Consider the following 23,248-nt stretch of genomic DNA (forward strand, 5'->3'; position numbering starts at 1 on the left):
GCCAAGATTTTTTACAGTGGTAATATGTTCCTGCGTGTGTGTGTGTGTGTGTGTGTGTGTGTGTGTTTACCACTGAAGGAGGGTAAATACCATTTGTCACATTGAGCTTCCATAGCCCCTGTTTTCTAATTGTCCTTTTCCTGGACCCCAGCAGAGCGAGCTGCTCCTCTGCTCCCCTTGCCCTTTTACAGACATCATGCTCATCAGCAAGGCACATCACTACACATTAGAGAGCTACACTCTAACAGTCAGTCCAGGCTAAAACATCTATGAAGCCCATTAAACCTAAAACTAACATGCGTCTTGCATGGCCGGATTACATTTAGGAGATAACAACAAAATATATAATGCGAGTATAGCTGCTTTCAGACATGAACTGATCACTGAAGAATCTCCTGACATTCTCTGGGGATGTACGTGAGAATGCAAATATCCGAGTGAGGCTCCTGACTTTCTCTAGCAAGCCTCCTAATAAGAATTCCAGATGATGTTCAAGTGACCTCACGTGAGAACACAGCAGGAGATCCTCCAGAGGATTTACTGCGAGCGAGGAGGCGCATAGATAAAAAGGTTTTCCCACGCGACTGATGCAAAACAGGAAATAAAAAACATTCCAAAAATAATCAAAATATCTCAGTGCTAGACACGTAGAAGACACCGACGAAGATTTCAAGAGAGCTTTTGGTGATAAGGGCCTGGGTCAATGTGCTGTAAACAACAACATGTGATCTCCTGCTGCGTTGTTGTGAGTTCATGTCTGAAAAGGGGGTATAGATCTGGTCACCTACAGAACCACAGATGCACACAAATCACAGACACATGACTGTGAGGTGTAAATGTAATCCAGCTGAATCACTGCACGAGCATGTTAGTGCCAGCTGGAAGGACAGAGCAGCTACATAAAGAGAGCAGCAGGTAATTCAACATTTTTTATTTTTTTAAATGGAGTCTTGTATTCAGGACACGGCCAAGAAAAGCTGATGGAGCAGGTTAGACCGACAGGCAGCTGGTGGGACAGTTATTACTGTGAAAGTGAATTGATTCTTAAGGAAACTGAAACATTTCATCTGCTGTGCTTTGCCGATCTGACAGCTACCTGCCAGAGCTGTCTGGGTTTAGAGGTGTCACAAAGGACTGAGTGTGGGACTCATGGCTCACACTGGGCAGTTTATCTTCTAGTGTTTTTACTTCAGGCCCGCTATTGGCCTCTTCAGAATCTGAAGCACCACCACCACTTTCAAAGATGATGCTCCAAGCTCAGAGGAATGCTGAGCCAGATGCTGCCGGTGTTTCAGGTGATTTTCAGAACTTTCAGCAATGTCTGCAGGTCATTGACGGAGGTCTCCGTCAGCCAGACAGCTGAAGGAGTGCACTGACGTTGAGGAACGTCTGCTCGGGGAGACGAAGTTGACATTCTGATCATCTCTCTCTCTCTCTCTCTCACACACACACACACACACACACACACACACACACACACACACACACACACACACACACACACACACAGATACACGTCTTCCCTGCTACAGGTGTAGAGAACTTCCTGTAAACTTCCTGTCTCCTCGCAAAGAACCGCCCCTTTTAAAACGGGAGGCGGCTGTGTTCAGAGCATGATGTTCTGCGGATATAGCTCCTCTCTAAAATAGACTGTGTGAAGTCACACAGCTTGTGTGAGTGAGGATGTGTGAACCTTCTCCCTGCTCCGAGAGAAGGCTGGTGTGACAAGCAGAGGCTGTGACGCTTGAAGGTGCCAGCGTCTGCTTCAGCTCAGCTTTTGAACTGGAATGTACTCAAGTTAAAATGCACATTGTCACATTGTGGCACAGAGCAAACCTCTATCATGCCAGTTGATCATTCACTGCCAGAAGTGGGAGTACTTTACACAAGGGCATCTTGGACCTAACAGAACTTCAATGGACACGCTAGAAATGTAGTCATCAAAAATTCTGCCACAGTTACTTGCAGACAAGCTCACACATTCACGCTGTACATTTGCATGAACACAGGCAGGCAATGTGAACAGTCAAGTCATACTCTCCCTCTGCTCTCTGTGTGTTTGTGGTCTATTCCTGCTGGTTGTTACTGGAGTAGAAACTGGACGTTTCTGACACCGTCTTGGAAACGCTCCGGGATGATGACCCGTTGGACGTCAGGTCCAGGGAGGAGCTATGTGGCCTGGCCCCGACCGCAGCCCCACAGGGTCCTGGACCTGCTATTGCCTTGACCTTGGGCTGTTCCATGTCGTCCCTGACCTGAAGAACAGTAGACACGGTGCTCTCCATCCGACTGGCCTTGTAAACGCTGGTCTGGGTCTGCAGGTAGCGAGTGGACTTGAGTTCCAGCCCTTCGTACGAGCCTTTAGGGACGCAGGGGCAACAGTGGAAGGCTTGTTTGAAACCAGCACGAAACCTGTACATGAAAAGATTAAATTAAAGATTCAATTAATTAATAGTCTTAATTTGTTTTGTTTAAATTCAAATTTACCACTGTATCTAAAACAATACTCTTAACCCTTACAACAGTAAACCATGGTGATTGACTCCCTTTACAGTCATCTGAAGGCAGCAGGTTACTGTACCTGCATCATCTGTAATCCCAGGTACAATACACATCTGATCTACTGGTTAACTTGACTAGATCAAGTTTGTGAAAGTCTTTAGAATTGTTGGAGATGATGACACAGTCAATGCAATGAACATAGTTAGTTTAATGAAAAAACTCATAAAAACTGTAAATGCTAAAACATAAACGCACAAAAAAAAAGAGTCAGTGAACTGGCACAATATGTGTCAGATAAACAGCAGTATCTGTCTGAAGGTTCTAACATTAGCCAGCAATCACCCCTTTAAGCAAAGGGCCTTAACAGACCAGGAACGAAAGAGCTAGCAGCATTTCACAGCACAGAGCCCATCGGCTATTGTCTGACGACGAATAAGCCTCTGGGGGCATCGGCCAATATTTTCAGACAATGTAGACAGTAGATATCCAGGTCAAAACTCCATCTTCTGTTTGCTGTCAACTGTTAACACTCCAACTCGTTTCTTTTATCCCACAAGTCAAGTCAAATGCTTCTCTACACAAACACTAACAGTGATACTTTTTGTAGGTGATGACATTTTGTCTCATCTCAAGTAACAGCTATATGAATGCAGATTAAAAGGCAGATAGCCAATGCATTTAGGTCAATGTGTTACACCTCTTTTGTTCTCCACAAGGACTTCGGTCTCTAAGATCATTAGTAGTTACATTTTATTAGGCGACCGCTAGAGGACGTACTATTTATGACAGGAGCAAAGAATTCAGGTGACTAAGTGTAAAGAGCTTGATGGGTCAACAAAATCCCTAAACCTAACAAACTCGTTTTTGTGCCTGAACGTAACCAAACGTTTTATAAACTGAAATGCATGATTAATCATTGTAACCATAGCGATGGAGGTCTGGTTTACCGCTCCCAGTGCACTCCTCATTTCTATCACTGTAACCATGACAATCAAGGTTTGCTACGCCTGTTTTTCTATGGCTGGTATCAGGAACAACTACGGGAACAACTACCAGCATGTTTCAGGTTTGGAGGACTAGTGGAAGATTCAGGCGATAATTCTCTGTCGCTTCATCAAAACAATTTTCCTCTTTGACGTTGTCACATAGTTTTTATATTGTTCTTTGAAACATTCATATTATGAAAATATTAACTGTAGTTGCACTAACATCCAACAGCATCCATCCAGTGCTCTATAATTCCTACAGTTTATAGAAGATGGTTAAAAAATGCAGTTTGCATAAATCACAGTGATCCTAAACCCAATCAGTGTTTGCATCATCAGCTGACAACTATTATTTTCATTCTTCACATAATCAAACGCGACAAGTCTGGAAATCTTCCCAATCTGACAGCACTGTTTACTATATGCCACAGCTTGACATCTAACAGAGAGTGTGGGGAGTGTCTCATTTACTGTTTGCATTCTGATTAGGTGTGTATGTTGAGTGTGTACAATGGCTAATAGGGATGAAAGAATAGGCAGAGAACAAAGATTGTTTGTAATTCAGGCATTTTAATATTAACGAGCACAAAATGTTGAATGTGGCATTTACTGATGACCTTTATTTGTTGACTCATTTCAGCAGCTCTCTTTTGCAGTGTTACTTTAGTTGCATGGAAATAAAATTGTAGAGAGAAGGCGATGACAGGAATAATTATTTTAGATCGGAAATTTAGAAACACAAGGGAAAAAGGGAAAATGGCAATTGTAGCGAGCAGAAGAGGTGCAAAGAGACTGATGGAAAATAAGAGGAGAGGTCCACCATCGGTCAAGCATTTGAATTTAAATCAGCTGAACTAATGGAGACAATTTAGTCAATATCCTGTACAAAATGATGACTAAACCTCAGCTCACTGTGGTCCAACCCACATATTTTCATTTTTAGGACATGAATAAATTTCAGAGGCACAAAAAGCCGAGTGTGAAATCTCATTTCTCTGACAGCACAAAGACAATAAACAGGTGGCCGCCGTGGAGAGACAATGGCAGATGATAGATTACAAAAAACAAGCAGAGTCGACCATCTGCCTTCATTTTGCCGAATAACCATCTTTAAATTCATTAACATTTCTGTTGACAGACTGAATGCTGATCACTCTTGGTGTTCACAGTCAGTTTTCAGAGATGGCTTTTAACATTTGTTTATTCATATTTCATTACTTGTGTGGAGGCCTCAGAGGTAAGAAGAGTTTCTCTCCAGACAAATGGTCTTAAAGTGAGTGTAAGCAGACTTTGTTATCTGCTTATCGCTAAGGCAGCAGCTGATAGGATCTTGCTATGTGTGTGTGTGTCAATGGCTACTATCCTGAAGGTCAGTAAACAGGAAAAAAACATTTCCCTTTTTGAAGGTTTGCAATCTTTTCCACGGGATGCAGCTCTCTGCACCCCAGACACTCCCACTTGTAGTTACAGCGAATTGGTATTGAATTAAATTTCACTGATTGGTCAACCCTCAACGCCATCTCAGGAACATCTGCCGAGTTACTTCCACTGCGATCTGAACATACGGCGACTTCAAGTGGAACTGCAGCAAATCTGGTAATTTCTTTACAAAAACACTCTTTCACAAGAAAAAAAGAGGATAAAGGAGCTTCGTCCGGACCGACCCGATTTACAAATTCAGCAAACAGATGCTTTCCCTCATTCACTGATTAACTTCCCCCCTGAGTTTTGTCTGATGTGTCTCTTCCTGGAATTTCAAAAAGCAGTGCTGGAAGGCTGGGCTGAGACACGCCCACCCACACACACCAACTGGCTTGCTGAAGTCATCTACATTGTTTAGCTATGAGCATTGACACCAGTAGCACACACACACTGACGGAAATGTCATATGAAGTAGAGGCTTCTTGTCAAAAACTGATTTATTACAAACTGTCATTCTCTTACTCACCATTGTCAATTTGTATTAAAAAGCAAATTAAACAGGAAGTATGGAAGTCATAACCTTCATTATATCGACAATTTGCTATTTGTTGTTCCCAAAGTCCTGACTGAATTAGGAAAGGGAGCTTTAAGGTTTTTGGCACCTAATGCATACAATAAAATAGAGATTGATTTCAGCTTTAAAACCTTGTAACGTTACGTTTAAAGCTCTGGAAAAAATCTCTTGAGTCCAGCTTGTCTCTGTGTTTTAGTGTTTTATATGTTTAAATATTAATTACTTTTACTGTAGAAATTGTGTTGCTTCCTTGTAGTCTCCCTTGTAAACCTCAGTGGGAATAACCTGATTATATAAAGGTTCATCTTTAATTAAGAAATTGAAGATGATGAATAAGATATCAATATATTTGTGAGTGTGTGGCGGTGCTGACCAACCTGTCGTTGAGGCAACAGTAGATAATGGGGTTGTACATGGTGGAGCTCATGGCGAGCCACATGATGGCCAGGTAGACCTGCTGGATGAACCTCTCCTCAAACATGTAAGGGAAGTACTGGTGCAGCAGGAAGTAAACATGGTAGGGCAGCCAGCAGATGGCAAACGTGCACACCACCACGATCATCATCTTCACCACCTGTTGGACACATGAAAGCACCATCTTATCTTCATTCTTACTGTTTTGCTTCCTTACTTTATTCCAAATTTGACCAGTTAAGAAGGCATTACATAGGCTAAAGGGATAAAGGGATAGTTTACAGAAAAATGAAAATTCACTCACTATCTTCTCACCACTGTGATGGTGGGTGAAGTGTCTGAGTCCACAAAACACTTTTGGAGTTTCAGGGGTAAACAGCGTTGCAGCTGAATCCAATACAATTTAAGTCAATTTTGACCTCTTCTTCAGACGTAATAAAACAACAGAAAAATCACAACATTGCGGACACTTGGATGACACCACACGAGCAGTATGGAGGCATGTTATGTTTTTTCTGTTGTTTTATTCACTTCGGCTGAAACACTGTTTACCCCTACATTGGCATAGTGGTGAGTAGATAATGGGAGAATTTTCAATTTGTCCCTTTAACGAATGGACAAAATGCAATTTCTTTACTTTATTCAGATGTTACAGATCTCATCTCGGTACAATTAACCTGTCCTAAAAAATAAAATGTACTTGCTCCATGAATAATGTATAACACATGCAGTATAAAATCTGTCATGGAAAACCATCAATCACAACAGTGTTACAGGAAATAGTTATATAGTCAGTTTTTTGCTCTTCAGATGATGAGAGTGCTGCAGTGCAGTGACTGTCTCCTCTTAAGACTCAGCATTCACCTTCTCACTCCTTTAAAAAGCCTCTGTTAGTCCAACATCTGGCAACTGCTTCGAACTTGTCTGTCAAAATGGAAAACGAATGCACAAAGACACGTCGTAAGCACTGTCAGTTACAGACTGCTCACTGACAGTGATCTGAAAATAATGTATATGGACAGGTGTAACAGATCTATGTTGCCTCATTATAGTAAGAGGGGAACCGATTTTTGACTATGTTCACTATCTTAGCATTAGCTTTTTAGCATATTTAATAAATAGTACTTAAAACTTGGTACAGCTGAGGTGGATATCATTAGCTTTGAGACATGAGTTTCGACCTGATGATGGTGCTAAGTAGAAAATGGATCACCAAGAATTATCGAATTCATCCTAAGGGAGACCCCATGCCTGAACTGATCCATCCAGTGTGCGCTGATACATTTTTCCCCAAAAAAACACAACTTTATCTGCAAAGTTATGGGGACGATGAATGCCTGTACTAAACTCCACTGCAATTGAAAATGAGACATTTCAGTCTGGAGCAAAGTGGGGGATCGACTGACAAACCCATGTTGCCATATAGGGCCATGTTGAAGTGTGGCTAGAGACCAATGAATAAATAATCAAATGATTCAAAGCAAGACCTTATAACAGAGTATTGGGGCCATGTTTTAGAATAAAGTTGGAATAAAAGAGAGTACAGTTGGAATATTTTGAGAAAAACTGGTAATGTTAAAAGAAAAAGCATTTTAAGCTACATGTAATATTATAACAGGAATATCCGAAAATCCGTCAGTTGCCTGTGTTTGAATGAGGAATATCAAGCATCTAGTTAAGTTAAACTTTAGTACAAGTTTCACAAATAGTGTGGTACTTAATATTTTGGCACATCAGCACCACATTATCATAACTATCAGGACTTTGAAAAGATTGTGTAAGAAAATGTATCTAATCTGAAGAAAGAACCACACAGACTGGGACATTGTCTCTTTTGTGGAGGAGGAAATGTTTGGTAGTGGGTGACTCATATCATTTGTTACATCTGTGGGATATTCAAAGAGGTTTAACAGTTTCACAATGAGATTGGTTTAAGATTTTGGATCTAAGGCCCTGTCCCATTTCACCCCTTAGACCTACCATGTGGCCCTACCCCTTTGTTTTGCACGTGGCTGTAAAGGGTTGCCCCATTTCTCTATGTGATGTAGAGGTAGTGGCCATCTAGCCCTTCAAACGTCCCTTCACACTGACTGACTGTGTGTTAATCAATAGACCAATCTGTCCTGTCTGTCCTTCAGTTGTCAGATCACTGTGATATTGTTGGTTGGCGGCTGATTACATAGCGAGTTGTGTCCAAATTCCTGGGGGAAGACTTTCTAACCCTCTGCCTTGTGGCTCCGTTTGGAGGGGGGACACCACCATCATATCCAGGGGTAGGGCCAAGGGAGAGGAATTGGGACACGGCCTTAAGGAGTGAACTCAGAAGAGAACGGGATCTCTTTGCTGCTTATTTTCTAATTTTCTTTTTTATTCTTGTTTTGACTTTATTCTCAAAATCTAAAAAGAAATTCTTCAACATGGCCATAATATGCCTCTGTAAGATGTAAAGTGAAGGAGTGATCGAAAGTACAGAAAACTAAAAAGAAACTGCTTCATATGTCAACGCTAGATAAAAACCCATCAAAGTAAATGTTGACAGGCTGACCTGGCCTGATCTCATCAGTGCAGTAAAACCTTGTCACAAGGAAAGTCTCTGCAAGTCTCTTCAGTGAACGGTATTCTACAAAGAACTGCATCACCAAAACTGTGAACACACCTGACCAACATGGGCAGTGTAAGAACTTAAACAAGTGAAAAATAAGTAGGAGGTAGAAAGGAGGAGAGCAGTTGGTGAAAACAGAGGATGAAGTGAAGTGAAGGTGAAAAGACGGCAGCTGTCCTGGAAACCCACCAAAGAAGAGAGGATAAAAGATGAGAGAGTCTGAGATTTAGGTTCATGCTGCTCTGATGATTAATTCATCACTGGAGGAATGATGTAGAGCGACTGGAAATTTTCCGCCACGTCCAGTCTTGCGCTGCTGTGTACAAAAGTGCACGTGACACGGTTGGAATAATCGGATTGGTTATTTAAAAGCTCCTTAATTAAGTGTTTGTTACCTTTCGTTTGGCGGTCAGCTGCTCCTTGTAGCGATCAGAAGAGTCTCCAGGGATCTCGCTGGCCCAGAGGGTCAGTCCCACCACCAGATACGCACAACCCATCACCAGTAGAGGAAGGAAATAGATCAGGATGGTCACACACACATAGTACCTACAAGAAGACATACATCCCAGGTCACATATAAATCATATAAATGGTTAGGACATACAAGGGCCGAGCTCTGGGTACCACTGCCTCCTCTGTACCCCCAGAAGAAGGATTTTTATTAAGCAGCAGTAAACAGTGGTGTATGTAGGCTATTGTTGTGCAGGGGCTTTAAATAAGGAAACCAGAATGACACGCAATAAAGCGCATACCTCCATCAAGACTTAATAGTCCTCTTTGATTCAATTAAGCTGCATCAAATTAATTAGAAGCTTCCTGGATCTGCCCCTTTGTCCAGACCCATGCCACTCTTTTCCATGGCTTCTATAGATCACGTAGCTGGTAACTCTGGAAAAGCAGGATTTGACACACAAAGGTGATGATGACGGTGCAGTTGACAATGATAAATTCGATAGGCCATCCACCACTTTGAATTTGAAAAGCTTCCTCTGTCTCCATGGTCAGGGTTAGGGGAAGGCTCTGTTTTAAATGCAGTTATCTTTACCTTAATGTGGGCTTATGTTTTTGTAGATGCTCTCATAAAAATGAAGAAGGTTAAGCATTATTACAATCCATCCCTGAGTCTTCCTCTAGCCCCTTCAACAGCAAGAAGAGCGATACACACCACTACACTACTCCTCCTATGCACCACATAGAACAATAGTCAAACCATTCCAACCATCAAGTGCTCCATCCACCTCTTGCAGCATTTCTGGTGCATTTTTTTTTTTTATTGGAACAGTTTTTGTTGATCATTTGATATAAAAATGTCATTGCTTGTTCTAATCTGTTGATTTATACTGGTGTCTTCCCATTGGTATCTAGGAATTAGCTTCACCTTGCACATGATGGGAATTAGGCTATCAATCTCTGATCCCCACTATTGACTAGTTTAAAAAGAGCTATGGCAGGAGGTGAAGATGTACGCACGGTCACCTCATCAGCATTCATTACATCTTGTAGCTTACTGCAGAATTTCATAAATGATAAAATTCTCCAAATTCTCTTCAAATCAATAAAATTGATCTGAGGATTCTTGCTAAATGGCTGCCCTTACCTTAAGAAGAAGTCTGGTTATGGAGGAGCATTTAAGTGCAGCCTTCAATAACACAACATCAATTGATTTTTTTCCTACCATTTTGGGCTATTCTACACGCTGACTAGCTACTTGTTACTACAGACTGTATTCAAAGATGGACAACATGAAAGCTCCCCAAAAGTGAAGCCAAAGCAGGTTCATCACCCCCTTGTGGCTGGCTGCAGTATGGGTCATTTACCCTCCTCCATGTTAGCAGGCGGGACATGGACCGAATTCTCAAAGATGGTTTATGTTATTTTAGCTAGTTCTAATCATACTAAGTTTGACTTTAATTAGTTATTTGATGCTATAAAAATTTGGTGAATTATCCTCATGGAAATCGTGGCTCCACACGACAGTCACTACCGTGTAGAATCTGGCTCCAAATGCTGTCATCGGCGCAATATTTTGGCTTAATTTCTGGATAGTGGGAGGCAGTGGATATGGTGATAACTAAATATAATCACTGTCAGTTTATTGCTTATTAAATGTTTGGTAATTAAGTGGCAGTGGGCATAGCCTACTCAAAAATGGCTTGTGAACCTATTTTCCAGCCTGTCAATCCACCCTAACCCTGGAGCACTGACAGAGCAAGCAGCAAAATAAAAAGTTACTGGTTTGAGTCGAAGGCTGACTTGATCGTCACTAGTGTCTTAGGATGTTAGGATCAGCAGGAAGACCTCTGCTCCAATGGCTGTCCAAAGAATTTAAGCCCTTTAGGAAATAATTAAATATGACAGTTTCAGTATCGAGCTAATGATTTGCTAATTCATCACAGACACAGTGTTTGATCTTGTTAACTGCCTGTAAAATGTGCGCACAGTAACATGCCTGCTAATTTGTTAAATGGCTAGAACACGTGTGTGTGTTGTGGTCCGTGTGGGTGTGTGCGCACGCATTAGCGTCCATTATAATATGTGGGAAATTGCATTAGAAACTGAATAGAGTGTGTATATTGTGTTTGACTATGCTCAGACGGGGGAATAGACCCCCTGACTCCAGCATCCACGGAGGGACAATCACTTTTCCCTTCTGTGAATGCTGCAGATGGGCCTCACAGGCAGTTTCCTTGGCAATTAACTATAATTATGTTAATGCCACTGAATACACAGAAGCACAGGAGCTTTCCTCATGGTACAAACCACCACACACTGAGAGTATGTGCGCATGTGTGCACATATATATTTATGAAGAAGAAGGTGCATTACCCGATCACCAGAGGACATTGCGTGGATGGTTGATATCAGAGCTGCAGCAGGTTTAGTCTTTAGCCTCAGGGGATCTCTAGGCACTTAAAACTGAAGAGTTATGGACACTTGTCTGCTTTATGTGTCTAACTGAGCAGTCCAAAGCTAAATCAATGGTAATGAAAGAAGCGTTGTTACAAAGGTTCGAACAAAAGATAGAGTAATAAAATAAACCTTGGATTAAATTTTCATTTAAAAAGAAACAACAAAAATACCACTTAACTCCTCCCTGTGGTAAAGTAGTTTTTGCCAGTCTTTTATTTTCTTAAGTATGCTGGTACTGCAATCAGCCTCTTCATCCTCTTTCATCCAAATTACTATTGGCCTCCTTCAACATTAAGTGAATGCAAACTAAAGAACATTTATTAAGTCAACTGAAAATGTTCCTAAGTGCTCATTAGTTAATCCTGGGAGGGTTTTTTTGCCCTCATGAGGAAAGTTGTGTATGGTTCGCTACATGCTACCTTTAATAAACATGCAGCCTTGATATCACAAATGACAGGAGAGGACTATGGATTCACTGACGTTGGCCCAAAAAACTGCCCTGTTTAAACCTTGTTTTAGTCTTAACTGGGAATAATGCAGAGTGATGAAGAAAATGAGAAACAGACACTACAGAGCTGCCTGATCTCATTAGATGCTACATGGCCTGTAAGGCTCACACAGACGTTTGTAATGACTTTGGCTGATTAGACCTGTGATCAGGTTTATTGAGGTTATCAGGTTCCTAGTTACAGGAACCTCCCTATAACTAGGAACCTTTGTAGCAACTGCTTGTACAAATAAAGTTCTGGGTAAATCTTTTTACACCCAAAAAAGTCCCTGGTTAGGGGGTAGTATGCCGAGTCCAAATTAAGTAAATGTAAAAAAGTACAAATGTAAAAAAAATTTACAATAAAAGACTGAGAAAATAAAGCATGAACAAACAGCTGAAAACCAGACAGTAGAAATGAAACAATGTTTGAAAGCCAGTTTGAATAAATGAGTTTTCAGCCACTTTATAAAGGCGACAGCAGGGAGAGCAACAGTGTCACAGCCATGACTTTAAATTCACAATCACCTAGATTTTAGTGTTTTTCTATACACATTTGTTAACTTGTATTTTTGTTTTGTTTTTAGTAACCAAAGTCATTGTTAACATGTATTATATTGTTCTGTGATTCATTTTTTGTAACCAAAATCATTGTTTATTTTGTCCTTTGATTTCTGTCAGTTTGTATGTGCCCACAACCTTTTAGGCCACAGACCCATATCTGAGTGGCAGTTTTCTATTGGCTGAATAGCACTACAATAGAAACCATTGTTTAAGGTAATCTGTTTATGAAGAAGGGTAGATGCTGAAACGCATGGGAGCTTTGTTTTTTAAAGTCCAGATGACCATGTGGACCTTAAAAAACCTGGTCAGTAGATATAAGTGACCTGCTGGTGATATAAGGTCTTGACAACAGGTACATGACAATGGAGTTCTCTATGTGTGCGAACAAGAACCTCAAACTGAATCCTGAACATGATGGGAAGACAATGTAAAGAACCTAGGATGTGTGTGGTGTGGGTAATCTTGCTGGATCTGGTCAGCAGCCTTGCAGCAACGCTCTGCACCTTTTGCAGATGGTCCAGTAACGACTTATCGTGGCAGGTGAAGAGGAAATTATAAAACAGTAGTAGATATAAAAGCAGCATTTCATCTTTCTAAGAGTAGATTTTTCAAAACTTCAAAGTGATCCTATGGAGCAGTCTTATCTGCCCGAGTCTTATCACGTATTAGTATGAACTAGAATGGTACTCAGTAGAGTGCATACCTCCACCAACAGTCTAAAGGCCCGACAGTCCCCTTATTTAGCCACATTTAAATTCACGTGCAGATTTTTATTTGGATCTTCACCAAATTGCATACACTCCTAAGTATTAGTTCCCTAAACAAGCCAGAGTTCTTATCTGAAAAATCAGTGAAAATGTTGAAAAAACGCCCTAAAGTAAAAAATAGATCCACACCAAATTTGAATGGAGTCTTTCCTAATCCCTACCACACCCTTCTACCAAGTTTTGTGGTAATCCATCCTGCAGTTTTGGCATAAACAAACCAACAAATGGACAAATGGACAGGGGGGATTACATAACCTCCTTGGTGGAGGTATTAAAACGTTTATGTTAAAATAAATCAGTTTGAGTAGAATTTTTATAGGCAGTTTGTGCAGTTTACCAACAACAACGGCACCTGGACAGTACTGACATCTGCGAGAATGCTGGGCTGGACTCCAGAACAGAAGAAGCTTTTGTTGCTCATTAACTGTGGTGCACCTTCTACTTCCATTTACCCTCGTCTGTCAGGACCAGTGTTTGCTCTACAAATGAGGAATGGCTTGAGACAGGAGCGGAAGGTACACATCTGTCTTTAGAATAAACTGTGCAAACTCTTACCATTAGTTATCAAGGGAATGTTGTTTTGGAGTCAAATACAGAAGTACTTACTTTTCCTCTGGAAAAAGAAAATAGCTTCTGTTGCAATGAACACTAGAAAATGGGAGCGGGATCAATAAATGGGGAAATAAAGTGATAAAGTGAGTGTCTGAAATCTCACCTACTGCTCTGTGGAGTAAACTACTGAGTCTGTTAATAAGGAGTCCTAAATGAACGAATAAGGAACTGAAATTAGACACAGCCCATGAGCCACACTTCGAGCACTGCTTCTACATTTTACTTGAAGATTGAATATTTTTTTAGTGTTGTTGTTCTGGATCTGTTCAAACACCATTTGCACTGGTGAGCAGCTTTCTGTTTCAAACTCAAATATCAAGCATTTCTAGTAGGAGGTCTTTGAGCAGACCTTGGGCTTTTTCATGATTCAAGATTCATTGTTTGCATTGGATCCACTTAGTTTTGATTTCACATTGCATTTCAGAGAGAGGAATAAAGACTTCCCTTTGACCTATGTGCATCCTGTTATCATCAGCTCTATAGGCTGCATCTAACGTTACTTAACATTGAGTGGTTTGTAGATGGGCTTGTTTGTGAAAATTGGATTTCCATTTAAATTGAAAAAAAATGTATGAACCAGTTCACTTTGTTAATTTCAATGTCACTGTAATATTATTATTATTATTATTATTACCATATTAGAATGAATGTCCTCTTCGTTTCAAACATTATATCGTCCGAGGTGAAGACTGCAAGCAATCCTGTCAGCCTCTGCTTCTTTTTCTTCTTCTATTGTTCCTTCCTGCTGCGTCTGGTCAGAAAGTTGGAATAACTTTCCAAAATAATGTTTTCACACTGCAAAGGTATAGAACAAACAAGGTAAGCCCCGTTTGTTTTGTTACTATCTCACCACATGTTTGGGCTTGAATTATTATTATGTAACTGGGTCACAGCTATGGTCATGGTTGTACTTAACTAAATGTGACTTAGCTATTAGTGACACTCGTGCATTCGTCCCACACTCTTCTCACATGAGTGGAGAAGAGAAATGCAATAAAACCAATTAAAGAATTTGAGCATTTTGCCACACCGGTGTAATGAAACACTACTCAGAGTGTTAACTAAAGGAGCAGGCCTCAAACCACAGTGTCTACCATATGGCTGGGGTAATTCAGACTAAACACAAGCTGCCGCAATCCACTTAGTGGCAGATATGTGATTTATATGCACACAGGTGCCTGCAGGAGTACTGAGCTGAGAGACAAACTCTGAATCCTTCTCCCTTTGTGTTGCAGGATTCGTTGATGTTTGAGTTCGTGTCTCAAGAGTTTAGACTAAACAAGACAGACAACATGCTGTGTACTACATCTGTTGTTTACTGAATTCAATTTTGGGGGTGGATGTGTGTGTGCGGGGGGGCCAGAAGAGTAATTCGATCTCTTTGGCATCCTTCATTGAATTTAATGTCAGAGAGGTGTGAAATTGACTGTAACATCTTGCTAATACACTCACATGAAAAAGGACAACAGGTGATCAACAATGGTAAATCATCAGCATTGTCTAAGATACGTGTCTTCGTTAACACATAGAGGAGCAGAAGGCTGGTCCATTTATTTCATGTGATGACTTGCAGAGCATTGGGAACCATATTTCCATTCTTGACTCATCTATTGCTAAAGCTTGTTAGTAAAACTGTGGGAAATCTAGGAGATCTACTAACCTTCCATAAAGTCAGAAGTTGTGAGTATCACACTCATTGCGGATACAGACGTGGACAATCTACATCCACACTACTGCCATTTCATTTGGAAATGCATCAACTCGGCTATGGATATGCCTGCTGGCCCTGTTTTAGTTTGAAAACTCCGGGGCAGCTGTTTAGTCTGGACGGGCAGAAAGGGAGATGTTTGGAAACGATGACCTAGACACTCATAACTGCGTGCTAATTGGGTCTTTTAGGTCACCGCTTAGACTTTGTTGATTCTTCAGGTTCTTATCACATTTCCGGCAGAAAACATCATTGTTTTGCTGACTCTGTCGTCTTTGTTAACAGCTGTTGAGCAGTTAAATTCTGCATTTTACAACGATACAACTGTTTGTTCATGCCTTCCTGTTTACACTGGCATGCTTGTGCCCAGTGTAAATGAGTGGTCACGTGATGTTTTCAGGTGTGTTATTATGGACTGAGATTAAAACAGTGTGGGCATGGAGGCCACGCCAACAGAAACTGCTGGCCACTTTGAGTTAATTTGAAATTGATGTTTGTGCCGTTTGAAAAATATAATTCTGAAAAGTGATTGGTTGGTCCCTGGCTGCTGTGGGGAGACCCCGGTGGCATCGACATGTGCCACAAACAGATAAGGAGCTAAATCTGCTTGTGTGGACAGAGATCGTTTTAGTTTTAAAACGAAGTAGTATCCACAGCCTCCCACTGTGTTTGAACACTGCTGATCAAACACAGCTCTGCACACTGTATCCTGTCAACAAAAGCCACTCCACAAAACAGTGATGCTGAAAATGACACACTCATGACACCAGATGCCGCATCCGTCTAAGTGGCATATGGACTCGTTCTGAAGTGCTCCTTCACCCTAACTCCTCCAGACAGTAAATCATGAAGTGTAAATCCTGCCGAGAGACATGATGGATTGATTTACTCCTCCAGCTGATTTGCATGATTAAAGTGGTTTTGCAGTTAGATGGTGATGGCAGGTACCAGTTCCAGCAACACAGGAAAAAAAACAGCCGTTGCTAGAATTAATAATATAATGGTGCCATAAAAAACTGAATCCATCAGCTCAAGTGTGTCATTGAGGGGAGGTTGGAAACTGACAAGCTTCTGTTGAAACACATCTTTTGTCTTTAATTCTTCCAAAAGCACACACCTACTGAAAGTGTAGAGGTATTGTGTTGTACTGTGACAATCACCTTATAGTTTAGAAAATGAGCATTTACTCGAAGCAAAAGTCATTATCTGGGTAAAGGTGTGTGGTCCTGACACTTGAAACTAATTTGGGTCAGGATTTAAATCAGAGTTCCCCACACTTCTTAATATAGTTGAGTATATTTCACAGTTTCAGCTGAGCTTCCCATGTGATGTTGGGAGCTGCTGCGTTTGTCGATTTCAAAAGCAAAAAAAAAAAAAACTTCTTGTGACATTTCTGAGAATAAAGACGACGTCTTACAAAGAGATGAAAGATGTGCGGCCACAAATTTCTTGACACTTACATTCTCAAACACATGAAGACGTTTGTGAATGCCGCTGCTTGCAAGACATCAGCTGTGAGAAGTGAGAAGTATCTAAAAAGCAGAATACATATTTTCTGATGTATATTTCAGTGCTCTGGGTATAAATGCTTTAATATTTTTTCGTCGCAGTTATGTATTTTTAAATATCAATATCGTACCGATTCCCGCTGCAGGGAGCTGAACAGCCTGCCTCGCACACAGTGTACAGACTGACTCAGACTGGTAATGCATGTTTATAGTTTTAATAAAATGTTAAACCTTCGCCTGATCTTTGAGAAGATTTGTCATCTTCTGTCTTAGGAAGTCAACACTGGTGATATATGTCCTGTAAATGTCCTCTCTATTATTATAAGCCAGGACACAAGTGAACTGGAGAGTGAAGCACTCGCGGGATTAAACGTGACTTGCAGCAAAAAAAATATATATATTGATTTAGTCATGGCTTAGAGGGCGTGTACATTTTGCAGAGCGAGCTTGAGGTGAGTTGGACATGTATTGTTGTTTTGAGTCACAGCTGTACAAGCACCCAAAATCGAGTTGGTGACGCTTCCCGGTTAGCTGTCTCTCTCTCGCTATTGCAGGTTTCTTTCTGAGTCAATTATATCGAACATGTTTACAATTCGAGAGCTGGGAGGCTCTGACTCAGTTGGTAGCTTTAACATTACTTCGGGAACGCCTCGCAATTGCCCGGGGGGTTTTGAAACCGGCGCAATTATCTTCTAGTGTGCAGCAGCCTTAACATGACTGCAGCTGAATGTTAGATATATAACTTCTGTCTGTCAACTCCATCAAGTCTCCTACATGCACAGCACAACAGGAAGCAAAAGGAAACAAAAACAGCAACACAGGTGGTAAAAACTGAAACATTGGGAAAAAACAAAAGACAAAAGAGCAAAACGGAAGAAATCCAGGGACAGATCAAAGGAAAGTAAAGTTAGAGAGACACACAAGACATTTCAAAAGAAAACTCGGAAATAATGAACTCAGGGTGCATAGAAAGATCAATCCAAATATACAAAACCATAGTCCAATCACAGGGAGATATATGTCCAAAAACATCATTCTCCGCCTCCTGCATGCTGCGCCACCCTCGCCTGAACACTCTGACTCAGATTTTCCTTTTGTTGTCAACACATCTGACTCCGAGAATCCTCCACTGTGTTCTTCATATGTGAAAAACAAAGTCCGCAGAACGTCCAGACCAAATTGGGCAGACACATAATAATAAAAAAATCTTTCCAGGAAGATCACTGCAATAAGATCATATGTTATAGGCATATATTCGATTTTTTATCAGTGTTGAATAAATATTGTGGAGTATTTCTCTCTGAACAGTTTGAGTAAGGTATATAGTGGCTTTAAATGGAAGGGAAATACTCCATTTCAGAAAACAACCAACCAATACAATTTTAAAGTTCCCTCATCCACAGTGAAACAGCTGTACCAGCTGTACCCTGTAAGAGCAGAGTGACTCTCCAACAGAGCCTGTCTTCCGGGAGGCCCCCAGGGACCCGAGGCTCCCACTGATGGATGACACTCGGGGGAGTAGAAGCTGTACTATGTCACCTTGCTGTCGTACAGGCTGAATCAATGAAACCACACTCAGTGGAGGTCACGCACACTGACAAATTATACACAGAAACGTATATTGTTTTAATTTCTGGGGCTGCTGGCTCTTCTCTTCTCACAGCAGACAAACATGCCTCAAACGACCATATTTCTTGGCTCTTGCGACTGTGTGTATGTGTGTGTGTGTGTGTGTGTGTGTGTGTGTGTGTGTGTGTGTGTGCCATTATGTGTACCAATACAATATGCAGGTTATGTGAAGGAAGGTGCCACATAAAATTGTGCATGCACCTGCTTATTAAATCATGTGGGTGCCGGTACCAGCGTACATAATTAATGAATGTGTGTGTGTTGGGAGAAGGGGCAGCTGTTCTTTTGACTTTGCCTGCCAGCAGAGGCAAAGGAATACCGGGGGTAACAGGACCTTGCTCCACGCCACCTTACTGGCACTAATCACAGGCTCATGTCGTGCAAAGCCCAATTTAGTGGGGAGAGATCACAGAGTACTAGGTGTGCTCAGTCCGTGATTTTCTCTGTGTGTGTCTAATAACATCTACCAGGCGTATCCACACAGTGCATGTGCGTGTAGTAGTCAATCTATCTTGTGAGGCTTTTCACGACAAGCATATATTCTCACAAGGACAAAAGCTGTGAGGAAGGTTCTCCAAAATGAGAACACTTTGTGTATTCTCGCTGCCTTCACTGGGTTAACAGCCCAAATTGGAAGTCAGATGGTTTATTTTATAACGACGAAAGGTTTGGTCGGGGAGCACACATTACGGGTTAGAGGTTATAGTCAATCAATGAAAACCCCATTAAACCACCTGCCACACGCAAAGGCAGTGACTCAACAAGAGACCTGTGGTGACCGGGTTTTATTTTACAAGTTTAGAGAGCTCCATGAAAAGTGACACCTTGGTCGTACAGTCATTCAGTTTCATCCACTCGAATGTTCATCAAAATCACTCACTGGATGACTCTGGCACTGTGACAGGAAGCCTCTAAAGCAGCTAATCCCTCAGGGTAACATCCGTGTGGTTTGGTGCTTTTAACAAAGAAAGTCTGGTTTCATGTTAAGAATCAGCTCGGGAGGCTGATCACTGTCCTCGATGCACATAATGGGGCAACACCCAAACCCTTAGCACCTCTTCCACCGAGCATCTGTAACTTGTAAGATTAGTCCATCATCTGGGTCCATCACTGGAATGTAACAGTTGGGATTCACATGCTCAATTCAATCTTTTGCTACCTGAGATATCCAGTTCTGGACCTGGGCAGATGTAATAATGAAATTTACATCACAGAGCCCCAGGTGGAAACAATGAGTTGGCCTTTATCTATCTGCAAATTCCTAAAGTCTGTCTGTATGTGGTTCACTTATCATGAGAACTGTTTATCGTATCACCTTCACACTTGGCATGCGTATTATTAAAGGCCCAAGGAAGTGCAGTGTCAAATTTGGATGTGTGATACGTTCAATATAAATTCACTTTGAATAAACAGCAGATGTGGCTGGGAATCACTGATGTAACAAACATTGTCGATCATGACAAAAGCACATTGCAACAACGGCTTGCATACAAGGCAAGTGTAGAAATGAAAGAGATACTGCACACTTACATGTGTTTTTTGAGCTGTAAACTAAACTATGTGACTGTTCTTTGATTAAATGAAATCACATCTACATTCATGAGTTGAACATGGCTCAACACCACCTAGAGATTCAAACCGTCTTGTACCTTGTAAGGACAATGCTTGCGTAGAGTCGACTGTTTAGGAATTCTCTACGTCGTGACATTTATATATCTATGACGGGTTTAACACTCTCTAATCAAAGGTGGGAAGCCCTTGAGTAGGAATCAGGAAAATGCGCTAATTAAAAATTTAAGTTGAAGCTGAAGTATTAAACCACCACATCGTCTACCATTCAGAGACGTCCCCCATCCTCATCTGCCCCTCAACTGTCTCACACACACAATGACTTTGGGACCAGAGTGCTCCTCAGACGCAGTTTAGCCCCAGCTGTCTCGGCACCGGCCACCTGTGCCGGCAGTTCAGATGGCCACGGACGTCAGGAAGCTCCGGAGGTGAGAAGCCTAAATCCATACCACACTTCTGTGGAAAAGTGTATGAGCTGCTACTGGAGTCGTCGGTCATCTCGAGACAATGTAGATAACCTTTAACATGCTAATTGGTATCTAATACGTGTTAGTCCGTTTCTGTGTGTGTGTGTGTGTGTGTGTGTGTGTGTGTGTGTGTGCGTGTGTGTGTGTGTGTGTCTGTGTGTGCGTGTGTGTGGTGTGGTGTGTGAGACACTTCAGACAAAAACTAAGGGGGAAGTTAGTTTTGTAAGTTGCTGCTGCAGCCTCCCTGTACGTGCAACAGTGTGATTTCTATTCTTCTGCTCACTCATAGGTGTCTCTATAGGTCAGAGTGTATAAGGGGGTGAGGTATGTGTGGTGGGGGTGGAGCAGGTTACGTAAACTTGACGCACAGTGTCATCTATTAATACTCAACTATGAGACCTGAATTACTAATTCTCACCGACTGTGGGACTGGCCGTCGTACAGCATGTGATGGCGACGATGATGAAATTCCTGCAAAGGAAGCCACGTGGGACCTGACCCGAGGTCAACCTTAATCAGATATGCCATTTACAGCTTTAGCAGCTGAGCTGAATGACTACTGTGCTCTCACTCAGATTCTACGTGTCACTGATTAAAGTTTCATTAAAAAAGTAATATGTGCAGCAGGCATCCCATCATGAACAATGAAATTGCTGTTGTGCGGTTCATAACAAAATATATTTCCATGGAGAAATGTGACAGAGGCCGTTGAAAGGGAAGGCAATAGCAGGCTGGCAGCGAGCAGAGTAAACATTGCTGCTGATGAGCTGAGAGGTTTCCATCAGCAGAGCTGTGATCAGAGCCATGTTGCTGAGTGCCTGCATACGTGCGTCATTGTACGAGTGTTTTTCTGTGTTAGCTCCAATAGTATTGTGTGCGCGTTTTGTGGAAGTGTACCTGCAGCTGTGCTTTGATCTGGGTGTCGGCCAGTTGTGCCAGTGGGATTAGAAAAAGACAAATGGCGGAAATTGAAGAATACTAGGTAGAGGTAAAGTATGAATAAATCACTTACTGGTATGATGCATTTAACCTGCTTTCTAAAGCAGCTTCAGAAGTTTTGGGGCTGTGCAAGAGGAAGATTAACACACACGCTTGCAATGCATCACCTCGCCTTTTCTTCTGATTGTAGATCAAGGGGCGAGGAGAGATGAAATTGGCGCGGTTTGGCAGCAACGACAGCTATTTCCTCTGCACACGCAAAGGTAAAATACAGAGAGCGTTACAATGATTCACATTCATGTTTAGGACCCTCTGGTGTGATAGAAGAGGCCTTGAGTTCTATTTTAGCAGCTCAAGGAAAGATGATATCTGGAGGAAAGGTGACTGGTCAACACTGACTGTCATTGAGCTGCCTCACCAGGGTCACACAGTGCCTGAAATCATTCTTAGTGCTTGTTGTAAATTTCTTTCACCCTGCTGCATCACATTAACATAAATGATGTTTGACAAGCATCCTGTCAAACCTCTACAGTGGACTGCGCTTGAACCTTCCCATGGGAAAGATAACACTTGGTTTATCTGAGTCCTCCTCCACTGGAAGCTATGTTTGGTTTATTGTTGCTTCATTTGGATGTTCAAGCTGTACTGTGCAGAATGTGGCTTGAGTTTGACACTACAGGGATGTTTTTACATTCATCTGCTGAAAACTCTCTGTATAAAAAACCCAGCTCGACACGTGTAATTATGAGCAACATAACAGCAAGTCTGGAAACCAGTCATGGTCCAACATGAAGGTTGAAAAGAGTTTTGTGGAAACCTGAAATCTGAGAGTTTAAAGCGAAGCGTGAGACATCTTGTGTCTAGATGTTAATGTTAATAATGAAAAATAGGCCTCATGCACCAATACCCTAGTTGTTTTTTAAATTTGTTCTCAGGAAAGTTCCTAGGAAGGAAACCTGTCTAGAATTGTTTGCACCAGTGTCATTACATTGATGAATGCTATTGTCTTCATAAAATGGAAGTGCGTGCCAGTTATTCCTAATAAGCATAATCCAATAGCATGTAAAAAATGCCTGAACAAAATGACAGTGGTGCACAAATTGAATATGCAAACATGTTTTTTTGTGAATAAAAATACATGTCCATGTGTGTAAAATCTCACATTAAGAAATGTATGCATTTTTAATGTGAGATTTTAATACACACTTTTAAGTGGTGTGTTTCAGTTTTAAATAACCACATATCAACAAAATATTATGGTAATTTAAATCCTATCATACAACTTTATAACTGAAAAAACAAACAAAATAACTAATAATTATTTTTGCACAAATATGTCAATAGTAGAGAGTGTGTAAGTGTTCTCTTCAGTTTAGATTCTGTTCTTACCAAAGAACAAATCCCAGATAAGAAAACATTGGTGAATGTCAGAAGGTTTTAAGAAACTTCCTGTTAAGAACAGTTGGTGAGTGAGGCTATATATCTGCATAATTATAGATTTGGGATGTTTAAACATCTTTCATGTCTGAATTCTCTCAAACAAAATGTCTTCTTACGAGGAATCCATTATCCATTTCCGTATTGTACC

General features: G+C 41.2%; 1 protein-coding gene across 1 annotated transcript in view; it reads right to left on the reverse strand.

Moving 5' to 3' along the window:
* The window catches only part of tacr1a (tachykinin receptor 1a), a 53,992-nt gene that overhangs the window by 13,450 nt on the left and 17,294 nt on the right, over positions 1–23,248 (reverse strand). The window contains exons 3-5 of the mRNA XM_034596185.1: positions 8,896–9,046; positions 5,862–6,058; positions 720–2,412 (exon numbers count right to left, since the gene is read on the reverse strand). Coding sequence (XP_034452076.1) covers positions 2,067–2,412; positions 5,862–6,058; positions 8,896–9,046 — 694 coding nt within the window. The 3' untranslated portion in view covers positions 720–2,066. The remainder of the gene's footprint in view (positions 1–719; positions 2,413–5,861; positions 6,059–8,895; positions 9,047–23,248) is intronic.

The sequence above is a fragment of the Hippoglossus hippoglossus genome, chromosome 9 (assembly GCF_009819705.1).
Source record: "Hippoglossus hippoglossus isolate fHipHip1 chromosome 9, fHipHip1.pri, whole genome shotgun sequence".
Classification (NCBI taxonomy): domain Eukaryota; kingdom Metazoa; phylum Chordata; class Actinopteri; order Pleuronectiformes; family Pleuronectidae; genus Hippoglossus; species Hippoglossus hippoglossus.